The sequence below is a fragment of the Hipposideros armiger genome, unplaced genomic scaffold (assembly GCF_001890085.2).
Source record: "Hipposideros armiger isolate ML-2016 unplaced genomic scaffold, ASM189008v1 scaffold_93, whole genome shotgun sequence".
In the NCBI taxonomy this organism is placed as follows: domain Eukaryota; kingdom Metazoa; phylum Chordata; class Mammalia; order Chiroptera; family Hipposideridae; genus Hipposideros; species Hipposideros armiger.
Window position 1 is genome coordinate 2,965,112 of NW_017731443.1, and position 21,035 is coordinate 2,986,146.

The following is a 21,035-nucleotide window of genomic DNA, read 5'->3' on the forward strand; positions in this document are numbered from 1 at the left end:
GGCCGTGGCTAATTCCATGCCCTGACATGTTTTAATCCTGGAGGAGAATGAAGATGAGTGACTCCTGAGAGGGGGCTCCTGAGAGCCATCTGGGTGCCCCCGCAGGCCGGGAGCCCTCCCTCACCCTTGGCTGTGGATCTGTTGGCTGCTTTTCCCTAAAGGTGGAGTTTTTATGGCTGTCTCCCGACCTTTCCTTACCTGGAAAGGACTGTTGGGGTCACTTGGTCCATCCCCCTGTCTGCAGACAGGCCCTCGCCCCCCTGGCTGGTGGGGCCTGCGCCTCTATACTTGGCTATCGTACCTCCCCTTGGCTATCAGCAGCAGCAGATCCTGGTCCCACCCTGGTCCAACAGAGCTCTGAGCCCAGGAAAATCATCATAAAAATGACCTGGGAGGTGGCTTTCAGTATTCCCACTTTTCAGGTTGGGAGGTTCTGGCACTGGACTGTTATTTGTCATGTCTCCAGACAAGTCAGGAAGCTTGAACCACATCTTCTCACTGTATCCTGGATACTCTCACTCTGTCACATCATCTTTGAATGAATCAGTGAGTGAATGAATGGCGGCGGGGGGTGGGGGTGGGGGCATGTGGTAACCACTTGTAGCTTTAGGTATTCTTCTGGTTAGCAGGCATGGTATCAGCCCAGGATGGGGTGTTTCGAGAGCTTGGAGGAGAGCTGAGCTTTCCAGGTCCCCATAGGGCCCCCATCCCCTTTTGTCACCCAGAGGTCATGGTGCCACCTTTGTGTTCATGTTGCTTGCCCTCCTGGAGGGCTCACCCACACATGGCGCAGAGCAGGACGATGGGCTTGGCTATCCAGGATGCCCACCGGGCCACCCTCAGCATGGAGTCTCTCCTGCTCTGGCTGCAGTGGGGTGACTTTGGCTGGCACCAGGACAGTGGCCTGCAATCTGCAATCTGGTGTGGGGGATGGGGGAAGGGGTGGCATAGGTGCCAGTCCCTCCCTGGTTCTTGGGGACCTGGGGCAGCTGTGAGCAGGGGAGTCAGGGAAGAGGTAAATAGGCAGTTTGCAGTTTCCCTGGCTGCCGTGGGCCCCTCGAAACATGTGCCAAGCAGCCATTTACCACCTGGTTCAGGGAAGGCTGTAGTCTGGCCCCGAGCTGTGCTGTCCCCACGTGTAGAAAGGGCCCCCATGAGGGCTCCTGGCAGCCATTACTCCAGGAAAGAAGGGGCTTTATTTTTCCTGGCTCCCTGAATGTTATTGCCTTTATAGGCTTTGGAAATCAGTTTTATGGCCTGCGTTATTTGTCCGCTGAAATATGGAAAGCGTAAAAGGGAAAATAAACTGCAGGGTTACTCCTGGCCCTGAGAGGTCAGAGGGCAGAGGGTGAGGGGCAGGACGCAGATGTGTCTTCCTGGTCCTGGGTCACTCTTTAGGGCCCATACAGAGGGCAGGCATGGTGTGTGCCAGCGGGGTCCTGGCATTCTGGTGGGAGAGTCAGCCCCGGGCTTTGGGACCTGCCTCTTTTGTCAGATGGTCCCGACTGAATTGGCCTGGGATGGTGAAAGCCATCTCTTCCTCCTAGATGCCCAGCTACACCGGCTGGCTCCCCTCGGGTGCCATCGGAGGCATCCTGCCCGCCACTCATAAGTAAAAAATAAGCCCTCTGGGTTTTGCCAGCTGAGATGCAGGCCTGGTGGGGGCTCCCACCTGCAGAAGGTGCTTCATCTTATGGCAGAGTAGGCTGTTGGGGGCTGGGCGGGGGGTGTAGAGATTCAGTGGGAGCACTCAGAAACGCACGCAAATCCCTCTCCCTTTCCTGGGACTGAGGACCCTGGAGGGAGGCCCAGAGGGTCTGCCTTAAGAGAAGGCTGCTTCTCTGCTTCTCTCTTAATATGCGAAGAGCTCTCACAAATCAATAAGAAAAATGGGCAAAAGATGTGGACAGGCAATTCCCGGAAGGAGAAAAACAAATGGCCAGTAAACAAGTGAAAAGATGCAGACCTTCGCTAGTAATCAAGAAAAGGCTAATTGAAATAAGAGACATCATTCTTCTCTCTGGTGAGGCGAGGCTGAAAGCGCTGCCGCACGCAGGTGCAGAGGGAGGCGGGCCCTTTCCCGGTTCACCCCCAAAGACTTGGCCAATCCGTCACATAGTAGGTGCTTGGAAATTCTTGCTTTGTGCCAGAAAGCACATAGAATGCCTCTCTGATCACAATAAGTCTTAGCAGGGCCACCACCACCACCTTTGTGTCCCTTGCTTGCCCTGGCCGTGGCAGCTGCCCAGGGTGTCCAGGCACCTCCTTGGCTGTGGCCATGGTCTTTCTAGGCCTGGCTTGTGGCTTCCTGCTGCTCCGCGGTGACTCTGGGCTTCACCCTTTCCTCCCATTTGCACTTGGCTGAATCTGGCCATGCTCCAGGGTCCCGACTTAGATGTCATCTCCTCCAGGAACTTTTCCTGACCTGGGTTAAGCATCCCTCCTGTGTGCTTCATAGCACAGTCATTCATTCAGCTTTGTGTTCATTCATTTAGCAGGTGCTGGGTGCTGGGGCTGCAACCAGGAGCAAGGGAGATGTGGCCCAGGCCTCTGGGACACCCTAGGGAGCTTCACAGTCACCTGTAATGACCTGACCCTGGAGCCGACTTGCCTGGAGGGTCAGGAAGGGGGAGCCAAGGGGCTCATCCCAGATGGGCCCAAGGTGGAGGCCTGGGCGTGGATCAGGTTGCTGCACCAGGAGCAGGGATGCTGGAGGGACGCTGGGGGCTCGAGATGCCTTTTCTCTGCCTGCCCCCAAGGGCAGCCCTTATTTTCAGAGCCCAGCATGGCTGGACCACAGCAGAGAGCAGAACTGCCTTTGATGGGGAGCTCGAGAGGCAGAGCACAAGTCACACTTCAAACAGCTTCAGTCCCCAGGAATCTGGGTCTCTGAGTTCTTGAATCATCCCCCCACCGGCCTTCCTGAGCAAAGCCAGCCAGCAGGAGAGCTTGGACCTGAGGGAGACGCTAGCCTGGAACTCAGCTCCTGGGGTCCCGGGCAGCCTTCTGTCCTGGCTCCCTCTTTCCTGTCGTCCTGCTCCCAGGGCCCAGACTCCTCCAGGCTCCTCTCTTCTAGTCAGGCTCCCCAGGCTGAGATGGCTGCAGCCCTCCTTCCTTCTTTCAGAGAGTATGCAATGATAAAGACCCAGTCCCTGCCTCTAAAAGGCGCTGGCTGCATAGTGGGGACAACAGGGTTACAGCACTGTGTGTAAGTGCATTGGTGGACAGGTCAGGGAAGGCTTCCTGGAGGAGGCTTGCCTGGGAGGCCTACTTCCCACATTTTCTGATGGGGGCTCCCCTATTCCTTTCCCTCTAGGCTCATAGACCCCCACTAGTCAGGCCTCTTCATGAGGCCTCATGGGCCAGGACTCGGGGCTGCGGGACCAGCCAGGACAGACCTGATTGCAATGCTAACCCGTGTCACCATGGCCTTGGGCAAGCTTCTTAGGTCTGGGCCTCAGTTTGCTTGCATGAAAATGGGGATAAGTAAGGATGGAACATGGTGACAGATTTCTGGCGCCTGGGGCCATCAGGCCGCACTACCTTGCCTCTCACAGATGGGTGTCCCTTTAGGAAATCAGCCCTGATTACGAAGGTTCAGATCGGCAGCCACGTGGGAAGAAGCGCACTCATTAGGACACCCAGGCACACAGCCGGGCCGTGCCAAGCATCTCGCTGCGCCAGCTTCCTGGGGACCGCGGACTGGCTGAGAGCACATGTCCCGTGTCTTCCTGGTGACAGGTTCCATCTGCCAGCCCCTGGGGAGCCGCCGATTGGAGAGGGCCTGCTTGGGGACCTGCGATGGCCCCTCAGCCCTTCTCCCCCAGTGTGTAATCTTAGTTTTAGGGAGGACCCTGTTCCCCTTCTCCTCCCCACCACGACTAATCCATTCGCCAGGCCCCGATCCAAGGGAAAGCTAATTAAAGAATTTCTGTTCTTGGCTCAGCCTGGACTTTCAAGATTCCCCTTGGTTTTCCTGGAGTATCTGAAAACAGGTAGAGAAATGGGGCGACAGAAAGGGCGTTGGATTAGCACCCCAGAGCCTCCGTAATAGGCTTAATCCCCCCAATGTTGGCAGGCACCAAACAGCTCTTGGCCCAGTACTGCAGAGAAGGGACCCTTTGTGTCTGTGAATCCCAGGCTGCATGGCTCCCTGTCCCCAGCTTTCTGTGAATGGGAGGCTGTGCATTCCCCCGGAGTTTTGGGGGTCAGGGGAGGGGAAAGACAGAGCCTGGGCCGCTTACCACACCTTCTCCAGAGCAACAAAAGGCACTGGGTACTGGCACCCAGAAACTCTGTGCCTTCTCGTCTGTGATATGGGGAGGTTCCTGCTTCGAGGGCTGCTACAGTGACTGGCATGGAGCAGCTGCTCAATGAAGTGAGTTGTCACCACCACCCCCTGCCCCCTCCACACCCTCCTCCACCGGGTGCCTCCTATGTCAGCGTCTTTTCTTTCAAGAGCTGGTTTGCCTCTCAGAGATTTTAATCAACCAACCACAAATATTTATTCAACACTTAAAAGCACAATGTGAGCTCCGTAGGGCAGGGATCTTTGGGGTCCCCATTCACTGCTGTGTCCCCCATCTGGGCAGGGCCTGGCACATAGTAGGTGCTCAATAAAGACTTGTTGATCCTATGGTTGGCAGTCAGGTCCTGAGACAGAGATAGTCTCAGCTTTCACAGAGCTCAAACTATTTCTGCCTTTGGGAAACACACACAGAGTCTTGGGGGGATCGCTGGTCCCCCAAATACGGGGTGGGAGGCCTTAGAACCTACCCTCCCTGTCATTTTGGGCTGTGGCCAAGCCTGGTGTAACCCTAGGGAGAGCAGGGCCATCTGCTGCCACTCCGGCCCCCATCCTCACTCCCTCCTACTCCTCTTCCCTCTGCAGTGCTGGGGGGCAGGGAGCATTTAGACTTGCAGTTCCCCATGCAGGGACCTCTTGGGGGCACTCGCCTGCATCGTGGAAATAAAAATGATAAAAACCTACCACTGAATCCTGGGTGGCAGTAAATTACTTAACACCTGAAACAGGTTGAAATGTGGCCACTGTGGCTTTTAATAAGCCCATCTCCGATGCATCCGCTTCCGCGAGAAGCCGGCCGGGTCTCTTCTCGAGGCATAATTTCATCGCGTCCCAGGCTTGGCAGCAGTGCAAATAAGATTTCACTTCCCCTGTAAATCTCTGAGGGAGGAGCACCGGGATTTCATTTGTGCTGTCAGTTAGCGGCTCAAGAGAGCCTATTTACTGAGCCGTGCTGTAGGGGAGGGTCCTTCAGAGGTGCCTGACATGGGGGCAGCGGGCAGTGGGAAAGCAGGTGCTGACAAGAGGATGAGGGGTGTGGAGGAGGGAAGGGGAGACAGCCAGTGGGGCCGGGAGCACATTGGGTTTGGGGTACCTGAAAGTAGATGAGCAAGTTCCACCCAGACCTACCGAGGCAGCCGTTAGGGCTGGCTGGGTGACCTCAGATCCTTCTGGGACCTCCTAGGCTGAGTGCTAAGAACAGGCCACAGAATTTGGGGGGTTGCGTTTTGGGGTATTAGAACCTTCCCAGATTTGATCGCCTCTTCTCTAGGATGCTTGGTGAAGCCAGAGACCCCTCCTGGGAAGTGGGGGAAAGGGAAAGGAAGCTTCTGGAAACTGGCAGTTGCCAGGTAAGAGTAGGGGATAAGTACGCGGGGTAGCGGCCACCCCTCTTTCTCCCACTTGAACTGGAACTTTTAGTCCTGACTCTGACCAAACAGGCAGAGTTGAATAGAAGAAACAGGGGCCCTGGGCTTTAGAGAGCCTGTTGGCTGCAGGGCAGCCATTTGGGGTCTTGCCCCACACCTGTCCATAACCACAGTGACATGCAAGGCCTGAGATTTCTTTGGGAAGGAAAGGGTCAGAAGCTGCTTGGCTGGAGTACAGCACAGCAGGAGCTGCAGCAGGGAGGGTCCCAGATTTGCGGGGACACCACCCATCTCCTGGGGTCCATCTGAAGACATGGTTGGGAGACGGAGGCACTTCAGGTTCATTCGTTTCCTTCCACCTCGCAGAACTCATGTGCCCTTGAGGGACTGGCCCGTTCTATTTGCAATCCTGTGAGGGTGGGGTGGGACTTACTACCTCTCAGCCACCTACTTCTTTTCAGACAGGGTCAGTTAGGTTTGGAGTGTCTTATTTCCACTGACCTGAAATACAGATCCTGGAAACTCCCCCAGGGGTTCTGGTGAGTCCCTCTCGTGTGGCCCAACCCTGTCTGGGCCTTCAGCTCCCCTGGGGCACTTATTAAAACCTAAGATGCCCCCCTCCCACCCCCTGTCCTCCTGAAACTGGAAGCTTAGGTCAGCCTGTGATCCTCTCTGGCAGGTTTTGGAGAGAGCAGGCCACAGACCTTGGATGTGGTCCAGGGTGGTTTGGGGAATAGGCCCCAGCCCCGCAAGACACCTCTTCTCTTCTCTGTGCTAGACCTGGGGGCACTTTGCTGCCCTGTCCTGAGGGTTCTGCTGAGACCCTTGGGCCTCCTTGTAAGAAATGCCGGCCAGCTCAGCACTTGCCACCATGCCCGAGGACCAGGGATACTGGGTGAGCAGGGATGGGGGCCTACACTCCCTGGACGAGTGGAGGGAAACTCAGCCTTGCATATCCTTCTTGAAAACCTAGCACATGTTAGCAGTCTCGGTGTTATCATGATGATAGAACAATTGTCAGAACGAGATCTGACAAGTTTGCAAACTTGTTGCAACGATGTTGCTAACCTTTTTTTGATATGAGGGATTATTCATTATGAATTTGTACCCACTGGACAAACAGTTAACCAAGTTTACTATTTGGAAGTGCTGAAAAGGCTGCGTGAAAAAGACGAAAACGACCTGAACTTTTTGCCAATTCATGGCTCTTGCATTATGACAATGCACCAGCTCCCACAGCACTGTCTGCGAGGGAGTTTTTAGCCAGTAAACAAGTAACTGTATTGGAACACTCTCTCTACTGACCTGATCTGGCTCCCCAGTAACTTCTTTCTATACCTGAAGATAAAGGAACTATTAAAAGGAAGACAGTTTGATGACATTCAGGACATCAAGGATAATACGACAACAGCTCTGATGGCCATTCCAGAAAGAGTTCCAAAATTGCTTTGAAGGGTGGACTAGGCGCTGGCATTGGTGCATTGCTTCCCATGGGGAGGACTTTGAAGGTGACCGTAGTGATATTTAATGAGGTAGGTAGCACTTTTTCTGGGATGAGTTCGCTAACTTAATTGTCAGACCTCATAAGAGCAATGCGCTCTTACTATGCATGCGTTATACAGCGGTGGAAGCCGAGGCACAGGGAGTAAGTGCCGGAGCCCGTGGGTCTAACCTAGCTTCGAGGGACTCCAAGGCCTCGCCTGTGGAGCCCTCCAGGACAGCAATGGCATTAATCCAGTGGTTCCCAAATGCGTGTGACTGTGAACCCTTCCTGGCAGAACCTCTATTAGTTCTAGGAGCTGAGGCACACAGTTTGGGAACCCAGTCCTCCTGCCCCGGGGACGCCCTGGTTTGCGCACTGCTGCCAGTATGTGGAGGGTGAGGCGAGCTGGGGGCAGGCCTGTCTGCGCCTCTCCCCCGCCCCCTAGCCTCCCTGCCCTCAGGAAAGGGTGAGGGGAGAAGAGAGGCACCATTACTGTGACGCTGGGGCTGCCAAGGGCTGTGGCTCCTAGAAAGTCATTCTCCTTGGACTCAACATTGATCAATCCATGTGCTGGTTGATCAACTTAATGGTGTTTATTGACTCACTCCAGTTCGCGTTTATAGGTGCCTCCTCTGTGCTAGGCTGGTGCTCCCTGGGGATCTGAAAGGGTGGAAGGTGAGACCTGCCAATAAGGGGCCCCCAGGGAGTGAGGCACTGGAACTAGTCACCTGCACAGGTGAGAAGCCAGCAGAGGTGTGGGATAGGAGGGGCAGCCTCTCCAGATGTGAGGCCTGAGTTGAACCTTCAAGGGCATCAGGCTGGGAGGTCAGCTGGAAGGGCCTGTGGTGGTGTGGCGGGAGGCTGGGCCAGTGGATGGGTCCTGTGCCTACTGGGTGAGCGGTGCCTTCCACAGGGAGGCGCAGAAGCAGACTTGCCTTTCTGCCCTGCCTCAGAGCTCTGATGGGCGATGTGCTGGATGCTGCCTTGCTCTCCAAGTCCTCCTCACCCCCAACTAAGGCGGGGCCCCTATCTCTCCTTCCATGAGGCAGGAAGGATGCCTCAGCCCCAGCCCCAGCACATAGTAGGCCCTGGTAAACACCTACTGACTGGCTGGATAACTGTGTTCTTGAAAGATCCCTTGGCAGCCCCAGTGAAAGGGTCTCAGGAGAGGAAGAGTGGGGCAGCCCTCCTGAGCACCCACTGTGCGCTGGGCCCTCTGGGGGGATCACCTCATGCTCTGCTGTTTAGAATGGTCCCTCTGGGCTGGCTCCTGCCCCCAGGGGACGGGCGATGAGGATGAGAGAAGGTAAGGGGAGAGAGGGGCGCCTGTGGGGTCAAAGCACCCTGCATCACCCCAGCCAGGCCACCGCCACCAAGGCACGTGAGAAATAACTTTGCTTCCTTGGACTATAAGGAAAAACTCATTAACCTGTTCCAGACATGAAATCAGATCTAAGACAGAAGTAATGAGTTCTTATTTTATGTTAAATTTAGTAGAAACTGCTATTGTTCTCATGGAGAATGATTTTTTTCCTTATCTGAGATATCAGATAAGGCCTAAGGAATTGAGAATTCAACTAGGGGACGAGGGGCATCTAGCGGGGGGAACCCAGGCAAGCGTTCACCGGGCGGAGGAATAGCACGTGTCCCCAACACCTGTACAGCTCCAGTCTTATCTGAGTGACCACATGTGTGTCCGGGCCTCTTATGGGATAATCCAAGCTTCTATTAGTGCGTCTCCACGTGGAGACCCTCTCAGAGATTGCCTTTAGCTGGCGGTCCGCCTTTCTTGGGGCCTGTGGGATGGGGCCAGAGGTCCCTCTCTGTCTTGGAGCAGAATCATTATTTTGGTTCTGATGGCGGGTGCCCTGAGGAACTTATTAACTCAGGGTCTTGTCCCCCCCCCCCGCCCCGTGCCACCTCTGGGCCAGTGGACCCGACAGCAGAGCTGCCCCTCAGGAGTGAGGCCTGGGCATGGGGTGTAGGTGGCTGAGACCATGTGTGCGACAGATACCTGGCCCCTGGTATGCTGGGCCCCAAGCCAAGAGTCAGCAGCAAGATGACTGTAAAAGTTAAATCTATTTATTTCAAGAAAGGACAAGGAACGTGGACTTGGACATTTTATATGAAAACAGACAAACAAAAAATAGGACCAAATAGTTCATCACATTCATCTCAACATTGAAGTTTCAAGGCACCTACAAGAAGGAGGCCGAGGGTGGTTCTCAGTGCACTTTGGTTTGTGTTGTCGTCATGGTGGGTGTTTATGTGTTTCGTTTTCCAAAGACCCCTATCTAGTGGTGAGGTTGGGAGTGAGGCAGGTGGGCCTGGAGCCAGGCCGGGTCGGCCAGCTGGGTCTCGGACGGCAGCAGGCAGCAGTGGGAGAGGTCCCATCCCTCAGACCCCCGAGATTGCTTTGCCCTTCAGAGAAAAAGGAAAAAAGACAAGGAGCATGCGGCCGAGTGGCCCCATGGGGCTGATTCTACAGGTGAGGAAGGGCAGGGGCTCAGGGGAAGGTGGTGGTGCCAGGGCGGGGGCCCCTCAGATGGCGGAAGGGACCTTGATCATAGGCTTGCGAGAGACGGGGCCTGTGCTCCTCGTGACATCGGCTGGCCGAGCATCCCGCCTTCTGTAGCAAAGGGACCCACCCCTTCCCCAGGGTCTGGCTGAGGACCCCTCCCAGGCTTCCTCCTCCTCAGCTCACCGGGAACGGATTGTACTGAACAAAGCACCTGTGACTCCAGTGCTTCACAATACCAAACGCGATACAAACAACCTCCACCGTCAGGAAAGGCTGCTGCTGTTGGTGGCTCTTAAAAAACATTCACTCTGCTTATGTGTGGAGTTTCTTTGAGTTTATACTTTTTCCCAGTGCCTCCCCGTTCACACCTGCCTGGCGACACTCATATTTAGCAGGCGTCGGCTTTAGCCTGCAGAATCACACAACTGCACCCCGTCTCTGGCTCGCCTGTGTTCACAGCCTGTAGCCTCTCCCAACCTTCACCACCACCTCTCTCTCCACTTCTCTCCCTCTCGGATGACAAACCTCAAATGCTGGGCTGTCCCGATTGCTCCCCATGGCTCTCAGCACCTCTGTGAGCTGGAAGGCACCAGGGTCCTCTGTCCAAAGAAACCCCCCACACTGCAGCCTGGCGCCGGGCCCTGGATGCTGGGTGGGCTTCTTCGTGTGGCCGCGGGCCTGTTGGCAGGTGATGTGTTGGGTGGGGTGAAAAAAGCTAAGTCTAGTTTCAGGGTTTTGCGTCTTCCACTGGGGTACCCAGAACCTTTCAAAAACCAGACCTGACAGAGGTGGGTGGTCTCTGGGACACTCTGCAAGCCTGTCCTCTGAACAGGACAGGTGAGAGGTACCCTGGACCGCCCAGCTCCAGGGAGATGAGTGTGTGGCAGCTCGTGTCCACCGTGCTTTGATTGTCGGTTCATGTTGCATTTGTTTTTCTCTGTCTTGAGAAGAAAGCCTGGTTAGTTCCTCTAGGTGGGTGGCTCCGGGTGTGGGGACTCTTGACGGGAGGGTCAGACAAGGCAGGACACTCAGTTCTCTGACCTCTTTGTCGCCCATCTGAGGCTTTGCTTGGAGAGGGGAAACTGAGTCCCCCAGGCCAGCCACTGGATCTCGCCGAGTGGCTGGATTTCCCCATCAAGCTCACAGCTGGTGATCGGTGGGTCCAAGGGAGAGAGAGCCAAGTGAGATGCTTCAGAGAGGAAGCGCTGTGAGGAGCCCCTCCCCGGGCCAGGCTGCCAGCGGAGCAGGTGCAGGACGGGAGGAAGGCCGTTGACAACACCTGCCTGGGCCCTTTGCACTGAGCCCGCAGGGGCAGACAGCCAGCAGGGAGGATAAGGAAGCGAGAGGAGGGCTGGAGAAGAGAGGATTGTGCACCCGTGTGCCAAGTGCTGTGCTGGGCTCGGTGACCCGGGGACCTGTCATCTTGCCCCAAGAGGCTGTCCATCCTGATAGCTGTAGAAGAGATTTAGGGGAAGTGACAGCGAAGACCTTCCTGCAAGGGCTCTCCAGGTTCAGCCTTTTGGGCTTTCAGGTGTGGAGGGCAGTGTTGGTGGGTGTGGGAAGGACAGGAGCCAGAGCACCCTGGTGGCCCTGGTGCCCACAGAGCCTCAAGGGCTGGCTTTGCTAGGAAGTAGCGTCCAGGTGAGCCCCCCACAGGGCACCCTGTGCCTTCAGTTTGCCCACATTGCCTTCCTTGCATAAGCCGGGCACTTCAATAACAAGGGGTAAAGGGGGGTGACTGTGGTCCAGGGGCGAGCAGGGCAGGAGCTGCGCCAGGCTGAAGATCCGCCCTGTGCGTGATGGGAAAAAAGACACTTTGCCCCTATGGCCTCGGGGGTCCGAGCATACCTGCAAATCCCATTTATGGTGAGAAAGTGGGCCCGATCCAAGCGATAATGGAATTTACAAAACCAGAGAAAAACAATGTATTAAAAATGCAAAGGGAGAAGGGAAAGTAGAGGGAGGAGGAATCAAGAGCCTGGGGAATCTTCCTTTGAGTGTTTTTAAAGAAGCAAATGTGGATTTTTCAGGCAAGTACTTGGAACATTTCAAAAGAAATGGCAAATGCTTAAAAAGGCAGAGTGAACAGTGCCCCAGGCAGCCATCAACCTGGCTGGGACGGATGCATTGAGCTGCCAGCATCAAGTGTGTTGAATTGGGAAAAAGGCTGGTGGGACGACGGAGCAGGGTGGGCAGGGGCCCTGGAACCTACAGCAGGTCCAGGAGGCAGCCGGGGACCCAGAGCCCCAGGCCCTGGAGGTGTCCCCCTAGTGGCCTCTGGCAAGCCAGCCCAAGTCCATGTCTGGACTCCGGGATGGAGCGGTACATGCGTGCACTTCGCTCTCCATGCCTTGTGGACATTGAGGATGGGAATTTTGCAGCACCTCTGGTGGCACAAGCAGCAGTTTGATAAGGCTGGTTGGCCTGGCTGTGGGACGGCCCTAACCTGGGATTTTCAGGGGACACGGGTCATTTGGAGCAGCACAGTGACCATCTCTTGATATCTTTCTTTTATAGGGTCCTGGGGAATGATAAAGGGTGGGAACCTGGATCTTCTAATCAAAGAACCAGGTCTTGGCTTCTGCTGGAAAATATCTGCCCTATCCCTATCAAGTGCTTGAATGCTCCTAGTGACAGAAAGCTCATTGTCTGATTCCTTTTCTGGGCCAGAGTTTCTCTTTCCTGACCTTCAGTTTTCCCTTCACAGTTGACCCCCTCCCTCTTTGACTGACGGCAGGGAATGGATCAGAGACAGACTGACCCTGGAACAGAAAGGAAGCAGAAAAGCTCATGGCTCTAGAGTCCTGCTCTAAGTGACTAGACCGGCCACTTCCCCTCACTTTTGACCCTTGAAGGCAGATGGAATCTGGAGGGCAACAATAGGGTCTCTGCTGGGGGCTGGGGGCTGAATGACCTGTGTGGACCAGTAACCTGCCCTGTCCCGGAGTCCCAAGCACAAGCCCCTCGCTCGAGGCAGAACTGTTCTCCCCAAGGGCAGTGTGCTCGCATCAGGCCCAGTGTATCCCGAGTGCTCTGGCCTGTGTGGTGTCAGCCCTCACAGACCAGCTACCCTGGGAGCTGCAAAAGGGCAGCCCCTGAGCCAGGCCTGGAAAATCTGTGTGCTTTGTACACGGCCACTGGGGGCAGGTTCATAAAACTTGAAATATCCCCCTTTCCCTTCACTTCCAAGGAGTTTAATCTCTCCTAATCAATTTAGCAGACTCGCTTGGTTGTAAACGGTAATGATTTGCATTTTTGAGCCTTTTTATCCCTCCTTAGGAAAAAAGATGTCTCCTCTGTCTGCATTCTGGAAGGGCTGCGAATTGCTTGTTAGCGCCCAACCCGGCGCCAGTCCAGCCCCAGGCGTTTGCCGCCCATCACCTGCGCTGATTTGCGTGCAGGAGGGGATGTTGCCCGGGCCCTGGCCCTAAGAGGAGGTCTGGTCCTTGGGGGGCGCAGGCCCCCCTCCCAGCAGATGCCCACAGCTCCGTCTCTCCCTGCCCGCTGCGTCCAAGTTTCCTGGTACTTTTCATAAGCACGCGCTTCAGAGGCCCCGTCCTCCTCCCTGGTGCGTTCAGCAGGTTGCAGTTTTCTGGAGTCGAGAGGACTAGCTTTGGGACTTGAGCTGCCATTGTCAGGGGTGGTAGTGTCCTCCCCTCGCTCCCTGGCTCCCAGGATGAAGGAGGGAGGCTCAGATGCAGTCCCGGGCATGCTGCCAGCCCCTTCTTCAGGCCCCAGTCAGCCCGCTCAGATCCCACAGGGATCCCTCACCTGTCCTGTCCCTCTGTCACCTGCGTTGGACCAACTAGAATGTTCCAGAATCAGTAGAGGGAGGAGCCCCGACTTGGCCTCTGGAGCACCCAGCTTTTCTGGGTAAAGCTAAACCCTGCGTCAGCCCACCCCTACTTTACAGAAGGGTGAACAGAGACCATGGATTCGCAAAACGCGCTTTTCCTGCATTCGTCTGGGAACGCTCCGTGGCCCTTCTTCACTCTCTGCCTGGCCTCAGCCTCTCCTTGGTGGGGCTGGTGAGCCTCCCTGTACCTCTCAAGGGGGGAGGGAGAGGAGGCACAAGGCAGGCATGGCCTTTAGGGAAAGCCTGGTCCCCCTCTGCCACTGCCATCTTCCCAGCTGCTGTCACCTCCCCTGGTAGCATCACCCAGAGTGGGAAGAAGCCAGTGTCCCAGTTCCTGCCCCCAAACCCAGCATCCCGGCCTGGGTGGGAGGCCCCCTAGTCAGCCACTGGGCGCCATGTTACCATGGAGGCGGTCCAGAAAGCTGGAGCCAATTTACAGGAGAAGATGGAGGCTTCCGCGGGAGGCCACAGGAAGCGGGAAGGAGAAAAGGGAAGAAAAGAAGCTTTTGATGCACATCATGTCTGTGGAATTGAGTATGACTAATTAATAGATTTTATTCTTAGTAATCTCTTAAGCATTCCATACATTGGGCCCCACGCCTGAGCTGAGCTTACAAGAGGCCTCATTCGCAAAATGCAAATGACTCGCCTGGCCCTGCCGCCTTCCCTCCTTCCTTGCTTTCTCTTTCCTTTTTTTTTTTTTCAAGAGGAAATTTAAAGGAAAATTGCCATGTAATAGAAAAGAGATCCCAATCACTACATCTAATTACCACGAAGGGTAAACCACTTAACCAAAGACCTATCATGGGCTTTAAAAAAACAACAACTTTAAATCTGCCTTAAATGCTGCAAAATACGCTCATCAACGCTGAGGCCAACGAGGTTGTTCTGACTAGTTAGAGGCTGCAAGGGTCAGGATGGCCACCCACAAAAGGGAGATTCTTGACAGAAGTGGTGGCCCAGGCCCTGGACTTGTCCTCGTGGGCCCTGTGCCCTCACACGAGTCCAGGGGTGGGGGAGGCTGGGTACCCTGAAACATCACCTTCCTCCTTGTGTTCTGGGGCCAGCTCGGAGGAGTTGGGCCAGGAGGGGACGGGGTTTCAGAGTGGACCTGACTTTAGGCCCACTTCTTGGCTTGGCAGGGATGTAGAGATCGCAGACATTTGGGAGCCTGCTCTCAGAAAGGATGCTGGGAAGATGTCGGGATGCTTAGGGAAGAAAAGGTGAGAGCAGGTCCGGGACCCTAGCTGGGCTGAGTTTCCACTGTCTTCTGTGCCTACATGGGTGGGACGATGCCTGTGGTGAGGTGGGCAGGGCTTGGCTCTGTAACCCCTTGTGAGCCCTGCCTGAGCTCAGTTAGTGCAAGAGCCGGGAGCAGGTGACCCACGGTGTCCTCAGGCCCAGCCAGGCCTGGGCCTGCTTTGTGCTCTGGGGGAGGCAAGTTCATCGCTAGGCCTGGTCTTGGAGGGCTCTGTTGGCAAGGCCCTCCCCCACAGCCCTCACTGCACTGGGCCACCTGCTGTTCCTCAAATGCCTTCTTAGCCTGGAAGGGGATGATCTGACCTCTGCCTGTCATGGAGAAAGGAGGATCTATAGTGAGATGGGGAACTGAGCATGTTGGCAGTGGGGACTTTGGGGCTAGTAGTGGAGTGGCCAGGGACTGATTTTCCTGGGACACTGGCAGAAGGCAGGAGTGGTGCCTTGAGGGAGGGGACCTCATTTCAGAAGCAGCAGAGACCTTGGACTTCTGTCCCCCGGCCAAGGCTCCACACCCTGGTGCACCCTCTCCTCCTTCCTGAGCTGCGGGGGAACGGGCCTGTGTCTGGGGCCACTGCAGGCCAAAGGGAGGGCCGTCTTTATACAGACGTGAAATTAAGGCTTGGAAAAATTTCTCTCCTGATCTCACTGTACAAGAAAATGATTTAAGTGGGAAAAGGGAAAAAAAGGCTTGTTTTAGAATGAAATATGTCCATGCCCCTCGGCCTCTCCCTGGGGCTCGAGAGTTGGGAGTCCCTCTGGCCAGGCCATGGAGAGCCCGTGACTCTTCTCCACATCTCTCATGCAGCTGTTGTGTCCATTTCTTTCAAACCCCCCCATTCACTGAAGGTTGCCAGTTGCATCTTTTCATATCCGCTGGGTGGCCAGCCCCTGGGCCTGTCATGGCAGCCCTGTGACTGCTGTTCAGTCTCGTCCTCCCGCCTTTGGCTTTTGTCAAAGCAGTTGAGGCCTTTTGAAAAACACTGCCGCCAGGATTTGGACTCCTCATCCTCCCTGCCCTCAGGCCAGCGTCTCTCCTTTGACATTGCTCTTCCTCGGTGCAGGACAGGTGGCATGTTGATGGATGGTGACCTGAGTTCCCCGAGTGCTGGGACACAGGAGATACCCGAACCCCAGGCACCACTCCTCTCTTCTTTCCAGATTTGCTGTCATTATTTCATCATCGTTTTAATCTCATGGCTCACCACACTGCACTGTCAGTTGATAAATGATGGCAACGTTGATTCCAGAGGGAGGAAATAAAATCTTAACTCTTCTGAGGGCCCCGGTCAGTACCCTTTTGGAGGCTGGCATGTTTAGAGGGCGATCTGGGCTTCCATCTCCAGACCCACCCAGGGGTGGGCACGGCTGAGTGGTCTGTATTTTGGGGGTGCTAGCTCCCAGGGCTTTTCTCAGAATTTTCATGTCTCTTTCTGCACTTTAAGCAGCCATGGAAACCATTAGGTCTAATCAGCTGATAAAAAAAAACAAAAACAAAACCCAAAACCCAACCCTGTGCCAAATACCTGTCCCAAGAGGCAGCACAGAGCAAAGAGAAAGTCGCTACTGAGTGACTGCATGTGGGGGAGGGTGGGGAGATGAGGACACTGGCCATCAAAGCAAGTTTCTCTATATCAGAAAGGAGTGTGGCCCAGCTCTGGCCAACCTGAGAAAGGATCAAACTGAAAGCACCCCTTGCCCAGGGTCCCCCCAGCCACCTGTCCAGGACAGACACACCTCCACCTTTAAGAACAGCATTGTCCCCACCCCACTCCCATCCCCAACACACTATGTCTACTTACTCAGTGATTGCTAGGAGAAAACAACGTTTTCGCAACTCTACTGTCTCAGGAAATTGTGTGAACTGACTGACCCAAGAGGTACTGTAAGGACCATCTGTGTGGCTCTATCTACCGGTCTGTATTTAGAGACACGACATAGACAGACAGTAGATAGATGCATCTCCAAGTGGCCGGGAAAGCCACAGCTTCCATGGGGCTTCCACAGAGTATGGTGCATGGAATTGAAGAGGGTCTCAGTATGGGGAAAAGAATGTTTGTTTTTTAATTGGCTATATTATTGTTCAAAGACTGCAGTGAAAGACGTAATATTTCTGAAAATCTGGAAGGGAAATGGTATGGAAAGAACCAGGGAAGAGATTTCAGGACAATATCTCCATAGCAAAAGATCTTTTCTTCCCCCTCTCCTTTGTGAGGAGCCTGAAAATCTTCTGTCACGTCTTTGCCAGCGAGCAGGCGGCAGTGAGAGCTGCGTGGGGGCTTCACGTATCAGCTGCTTCTCTCTGACGGTCCTTTTATGACGGCCCTGAACAGAGCGCGAGGCGTACACAGACATTGTACAGGTAGTAAGTATCTTTCCAGTTCAGGAGAAAAAAAGCCCGACCCAACCCTTCCTTCGTTATTATTTTTAGTTCTTCCCTCCCCAACTGGCATAATTTGGTATAAATTATGTCTTCAGCAACGTCAAATACCCCTCCTGCCTTCTATTCTTTAAAAAAAATTTTTTTCACTGTTGTGTTCTAGAAAATTGTCAACCCTCCCCAAACTGCTTTTTGCTGGGAATGTCATCGTGGAGTTTCTTTTCCTTGCTCTGTTGGGTGGCAGCAGGCTGGGCAAAGCCATAGGGTTGCCACATCAGGAGGAAGCGGAAGCAGGGGCGGGCATACCAGGCCCATCATGTGTAGGAATAGTCTATGTCGGGGATGCCGCCATCGCGGTAGCCCCGGGTGGTGCCGTAGCCGATGGTGTGTGTGCCCTTGCAGAGGCTGCTGCCGTTGGAGGGGAAGATGGTGTGGACCACGTACTCCTCTTTGGCGCCGTAAGGGTTAATGGGCAGCATTTGCAGCCCCGGGCCTCGGATTTCCAGGATGGAATTATCCTTTTTGGTCCCCGACTCCATATAGTCATCCTTTTTCCGACTGCCCCGGTTATAAGCCCGCTCCCGGGTCAGCAGCTCGCTGGCTCGGTGCACATACCAGCAGATGGCCCCCAGGACCAGGAAGAGGAAGACGAGGGCCACGGCACCACCGATGATGCCTGCCAGGGGCAGGCCGGCCATGGGGTTGGCATTCTGCTCCTGGTTGAGCGTGGTGGTGGGGCCATAGCTGTCTGCTGTCTCCGCCTTGGCACACACGGGTGTCTCGTCAGCCATGTAGGTATTGCCAGTCTCCATGGTGACCATGCAGATGATATAGGTGGACTTGGGCTCCAGGGCCGTCAGCAGGTACTCTGTCTTGTCCCCTTGCACCAGGGTCTCTGTGATGGAGCCCACGGCCGGGCTGTGGCCCAGGCGCAGCCAGCTAAGCCGGAAGGAGGAGGCAGGGAGTGTGGCCTTCCATGTGATGTGGATGGAGTCTGCCGTCAGGGGCTTCACGTGGATAACCAGGGTCTTGGCGCCATCACCCGTGGCCATGGGGTAGTCAAGGTTGGAGTCAGGGAGGCGCAGCCCTGGCCTCTTGGCCTTGAGGGTGAAGAGTGAACCCTGGGGTGTGGTGGCAGAGGCATGGTTGCCGGCCGTGGTCTTGGCGGCGGTGTTGGCCGCCCTGCCCTGCGACCCGGTGTCGAAGCACTCGTCCATCTCACTGGTGATGTCCTTGATGGCCATGCCCCGGACCTTCTCGGGGCCCTGGCACATGAGGCCTCGGACGTTGACTACGGCCGCCCTCGCCTTCACCCAGTCCCGCAGCCACACGAGGTTACAACCACAGAACCAGGGGTTGTTCCGCAGCAGCAGCTGGGCCAGGTTCTCCAGGTCATCGAACAGGCCGCGGGGCAGCGTGGTGAGGTTGTTGTTGGACAGGTCCAGGCGCTCCAGCTCATGCATCTTGGCCAGCGTGTTGTAGGGGATGTGGCTGATGGCGTTGTCCTGCAGATAGAGCTTTTGCAGGTGGGCGCTGGGCAGGTTGAGGGGCGGGGCGGCCAGTGAATTGCGCACCAGCGAGAGCTCGGTGAGGTTGTGCAGGCGGCTGAAGGTGTCGTCGGCAATGCGCGGGTTTGCCAGCAGGTTGCCGTCCAGCACCAGGCGCCTCAGGCTGTCCAGGCCCTTGAAGGCGTGCAGTGGGATGGTGGAGATGCGGTTGTCATCCAGCCGCAGCTCCTCCAGCGTGCGGGGCAGGCCCGAGGGGATGCTGCTCAGGTGGTTCCGGCTGAGGAAGAGCAGCTTGAGCCGCCTGCTGTCGGCGAAGGCATCCTCCTCGATGCTGACGGTGGACACGGAGTTGTCATCCAGGTGCAGCTTCTCCAGCAGCGGGACGCGGGCCAGCGAGTCCCTGGCAATGGCCCGCACGTTGTTGTCTTGTAGGTGCAGCTCCCGCAGGGAGCGGGGCAGGTTGACAGGGAACTCGTCCAGGTCGTTCTCGTACAGGTAGATGACCTGCACGTTGACCTTGGTCTTGAGGTCCTGGGGGATGCCAGCATTGTTGATCTGGTTGTTCTGCAGATACAGGGTGGTGGCATCGTCAGGAATGTCGGCGGGGATGGAGGTGAGTCCCCGGTCGTTGCAGTAGATGAAGCCGTTGTCGCAGCGGCACACTGAAGGGCAGGTGGTGCTGTCGATGACCTCCGTCAGGAAGGCGATAAGCCCGTAGCAGAGGAACAGCCAGTCCCGCAGGTCCATGGTGGCCGTGGTCATCACAACGGTGGCTGTAACAGTGGCGGCAGGTGTGGTGGTGGTGGCGGCGGTGGGGTGTGCCACCACCATGGTGGATGGCTGGGGGAGTCGGGCCTCACCTGATTTGGGGCCTCAACACCTGCAAGGAGCACAAGACATGTGCGGTGAGAGTGATTCGCGGTGCCCCTGTCTGCCACCAAGGGGTTGCTGCAGTTGGGGGTCACAGGGCAAAGGTCAAGCCTCCAGGCGCACGCACCAAGGCCCTCTCTGTGCCAATTTTACATCACAGGTGATCACTCAGGCTGAGGTCGGTCTCTAAATCTCATCAGGTGCTGCCCATGACTTAGACGGACGCTGCGTGGCCCTCCAGGACCATGATTCTGCGCCTCGGGTGGGGTTAATTTAGTGAGAGCCACGCCGCAGTTTCCGTTTCTTCTTTTAAGATTTCACATTAAGCCAGTCTTTACAGCTAATGCTAAAAGTGGCTGGTTAATGTCAGTGGGTTGGACTTAGGATATATTTTACGGTTTCAGAGCCACCATTTCTCACTGGAACAGGGGACTCACATCCCTATCTGGCTCAGACCCAGGGTTTGAAGGGAAGGGTTGCTTATGGGAGGCCTGCGAGCTGAAAAGAAGTGGGGGGATCACTAGAACCTGCGAAAAAGAAGCTGCCAGCATCATCACTGGTGAGCAGTGGAGAGCGGGGAGCTTCATTGTCTGGTGTTAAAACATGTCCTGTTTGTCACTCGTGCATTTTATAGACAGAAGAAGGTGTCAACAGAACTGCTTTCTCGTGTATTTACAGAAATCTCTTTTTTTTTTTATCAAAGGTGCTCTCCCTAGCTCTCTATTCCGTGTTGTGTGGGAAATTATTCCACACCTTGCCTCTTTCTCAAATCATGAAACTTTCAGCTATTTTGAAAAATACGTGTATCTGTTTTCTTGCATTTTAAGAAATGAGACAAATAAAAGGAGGGAGGGGTCCATGCTCTGAGGGAATTGCCTGCAGGTGTAATTTCAGTTTTCACAAATAGAAAAATTGCAGCATAGATTTTTCTCATATTATTTTACTGTTCATAGTGGTAAAAAAATCAATTAAAGAGAAATGATCTTTCAACCTCAGTGGGGAAGGTGTCTTCATGCAGCCGGCAAAGTTCTGCTGTATAACTCTAGATTCACGAAGGCTTTCCAGTGTTGGGACACAATGGCCTCTTGGAGTCTGAGCCAAGGTCCCCGCCTGGAGGGCAGCCCTGGTGTGCAGAGCAGAATCGGGACTGCTTGCCAGAGGAGTCAATGGGGGCCTCACTCTCATGCCCGAGGGGCCAAGCATCTCCATTTCTCAACCATGTCAACCTTTCTTTCTTCTCTCTCTCTCCTCTCTCCCTCTCCCTCTCCCTCCCCAACTCTCTCCCTCTCTCCTCTCTCTCTCTCTCTCTCTCTCTCTCTCTCTCTCTCTCCTAGGACTGTTCCTCCCAATCTAGCAAAACTGCTCTTCACCCTTCAGGATGAGGCTTAAATGTCCCCTTCCTTTGCTAGGTTTCCTGATGCCAGACAGAGCTTCCTTTTGCTCCGTCCATCCACCCACTCACCTGTCCATCCAGCCATCTGCCATCC

The 21,035-nt window shown here is 55.2% G+C and overlaps 2 protein-coding genes across 13 annotated transcripts in view; one reads left to right on the forward strand and one right to left on the reverse strand.

The window, feature by feature from the left end:
- MACROD1 (mono-ADP ribosylhydrolase 1) overlaps nucleotides 1–21,035 on the forward strand; it is a 142,674-nt gene that overhangs the window by 22,808 nt on the left and 98,831 nt on the right. The window lies entirely within an intron of this gene.
- The window catches only part of FLRT1 (fibronectin leucine rich transmembrane protein 1), a 78,702-nt gene continuing 66,883 nt past the window's right edge, over nucleotides 9,217–21,035 (reverse strand). For all 10 annotated transcript variants that reach the window (XM_019645244.1, XM_019645240.1, XM_019645243.1 and 7 more), the window contains one exon: nucleotides 9,217–19,558. In XM_019645244.1, the coding sequence (XP_019500789.1) occupies nucleotides 17,485–19,509 (2,025 nt within the window). In that variant the 5' untranslated portion in view covers nucleotides 19,510–19,558 and the 3' untranslated portion in view covers nucleotides 9,217–17,484. The remainder of the gene's footprint in view (nucleotides 19,559–21,035) is intronic.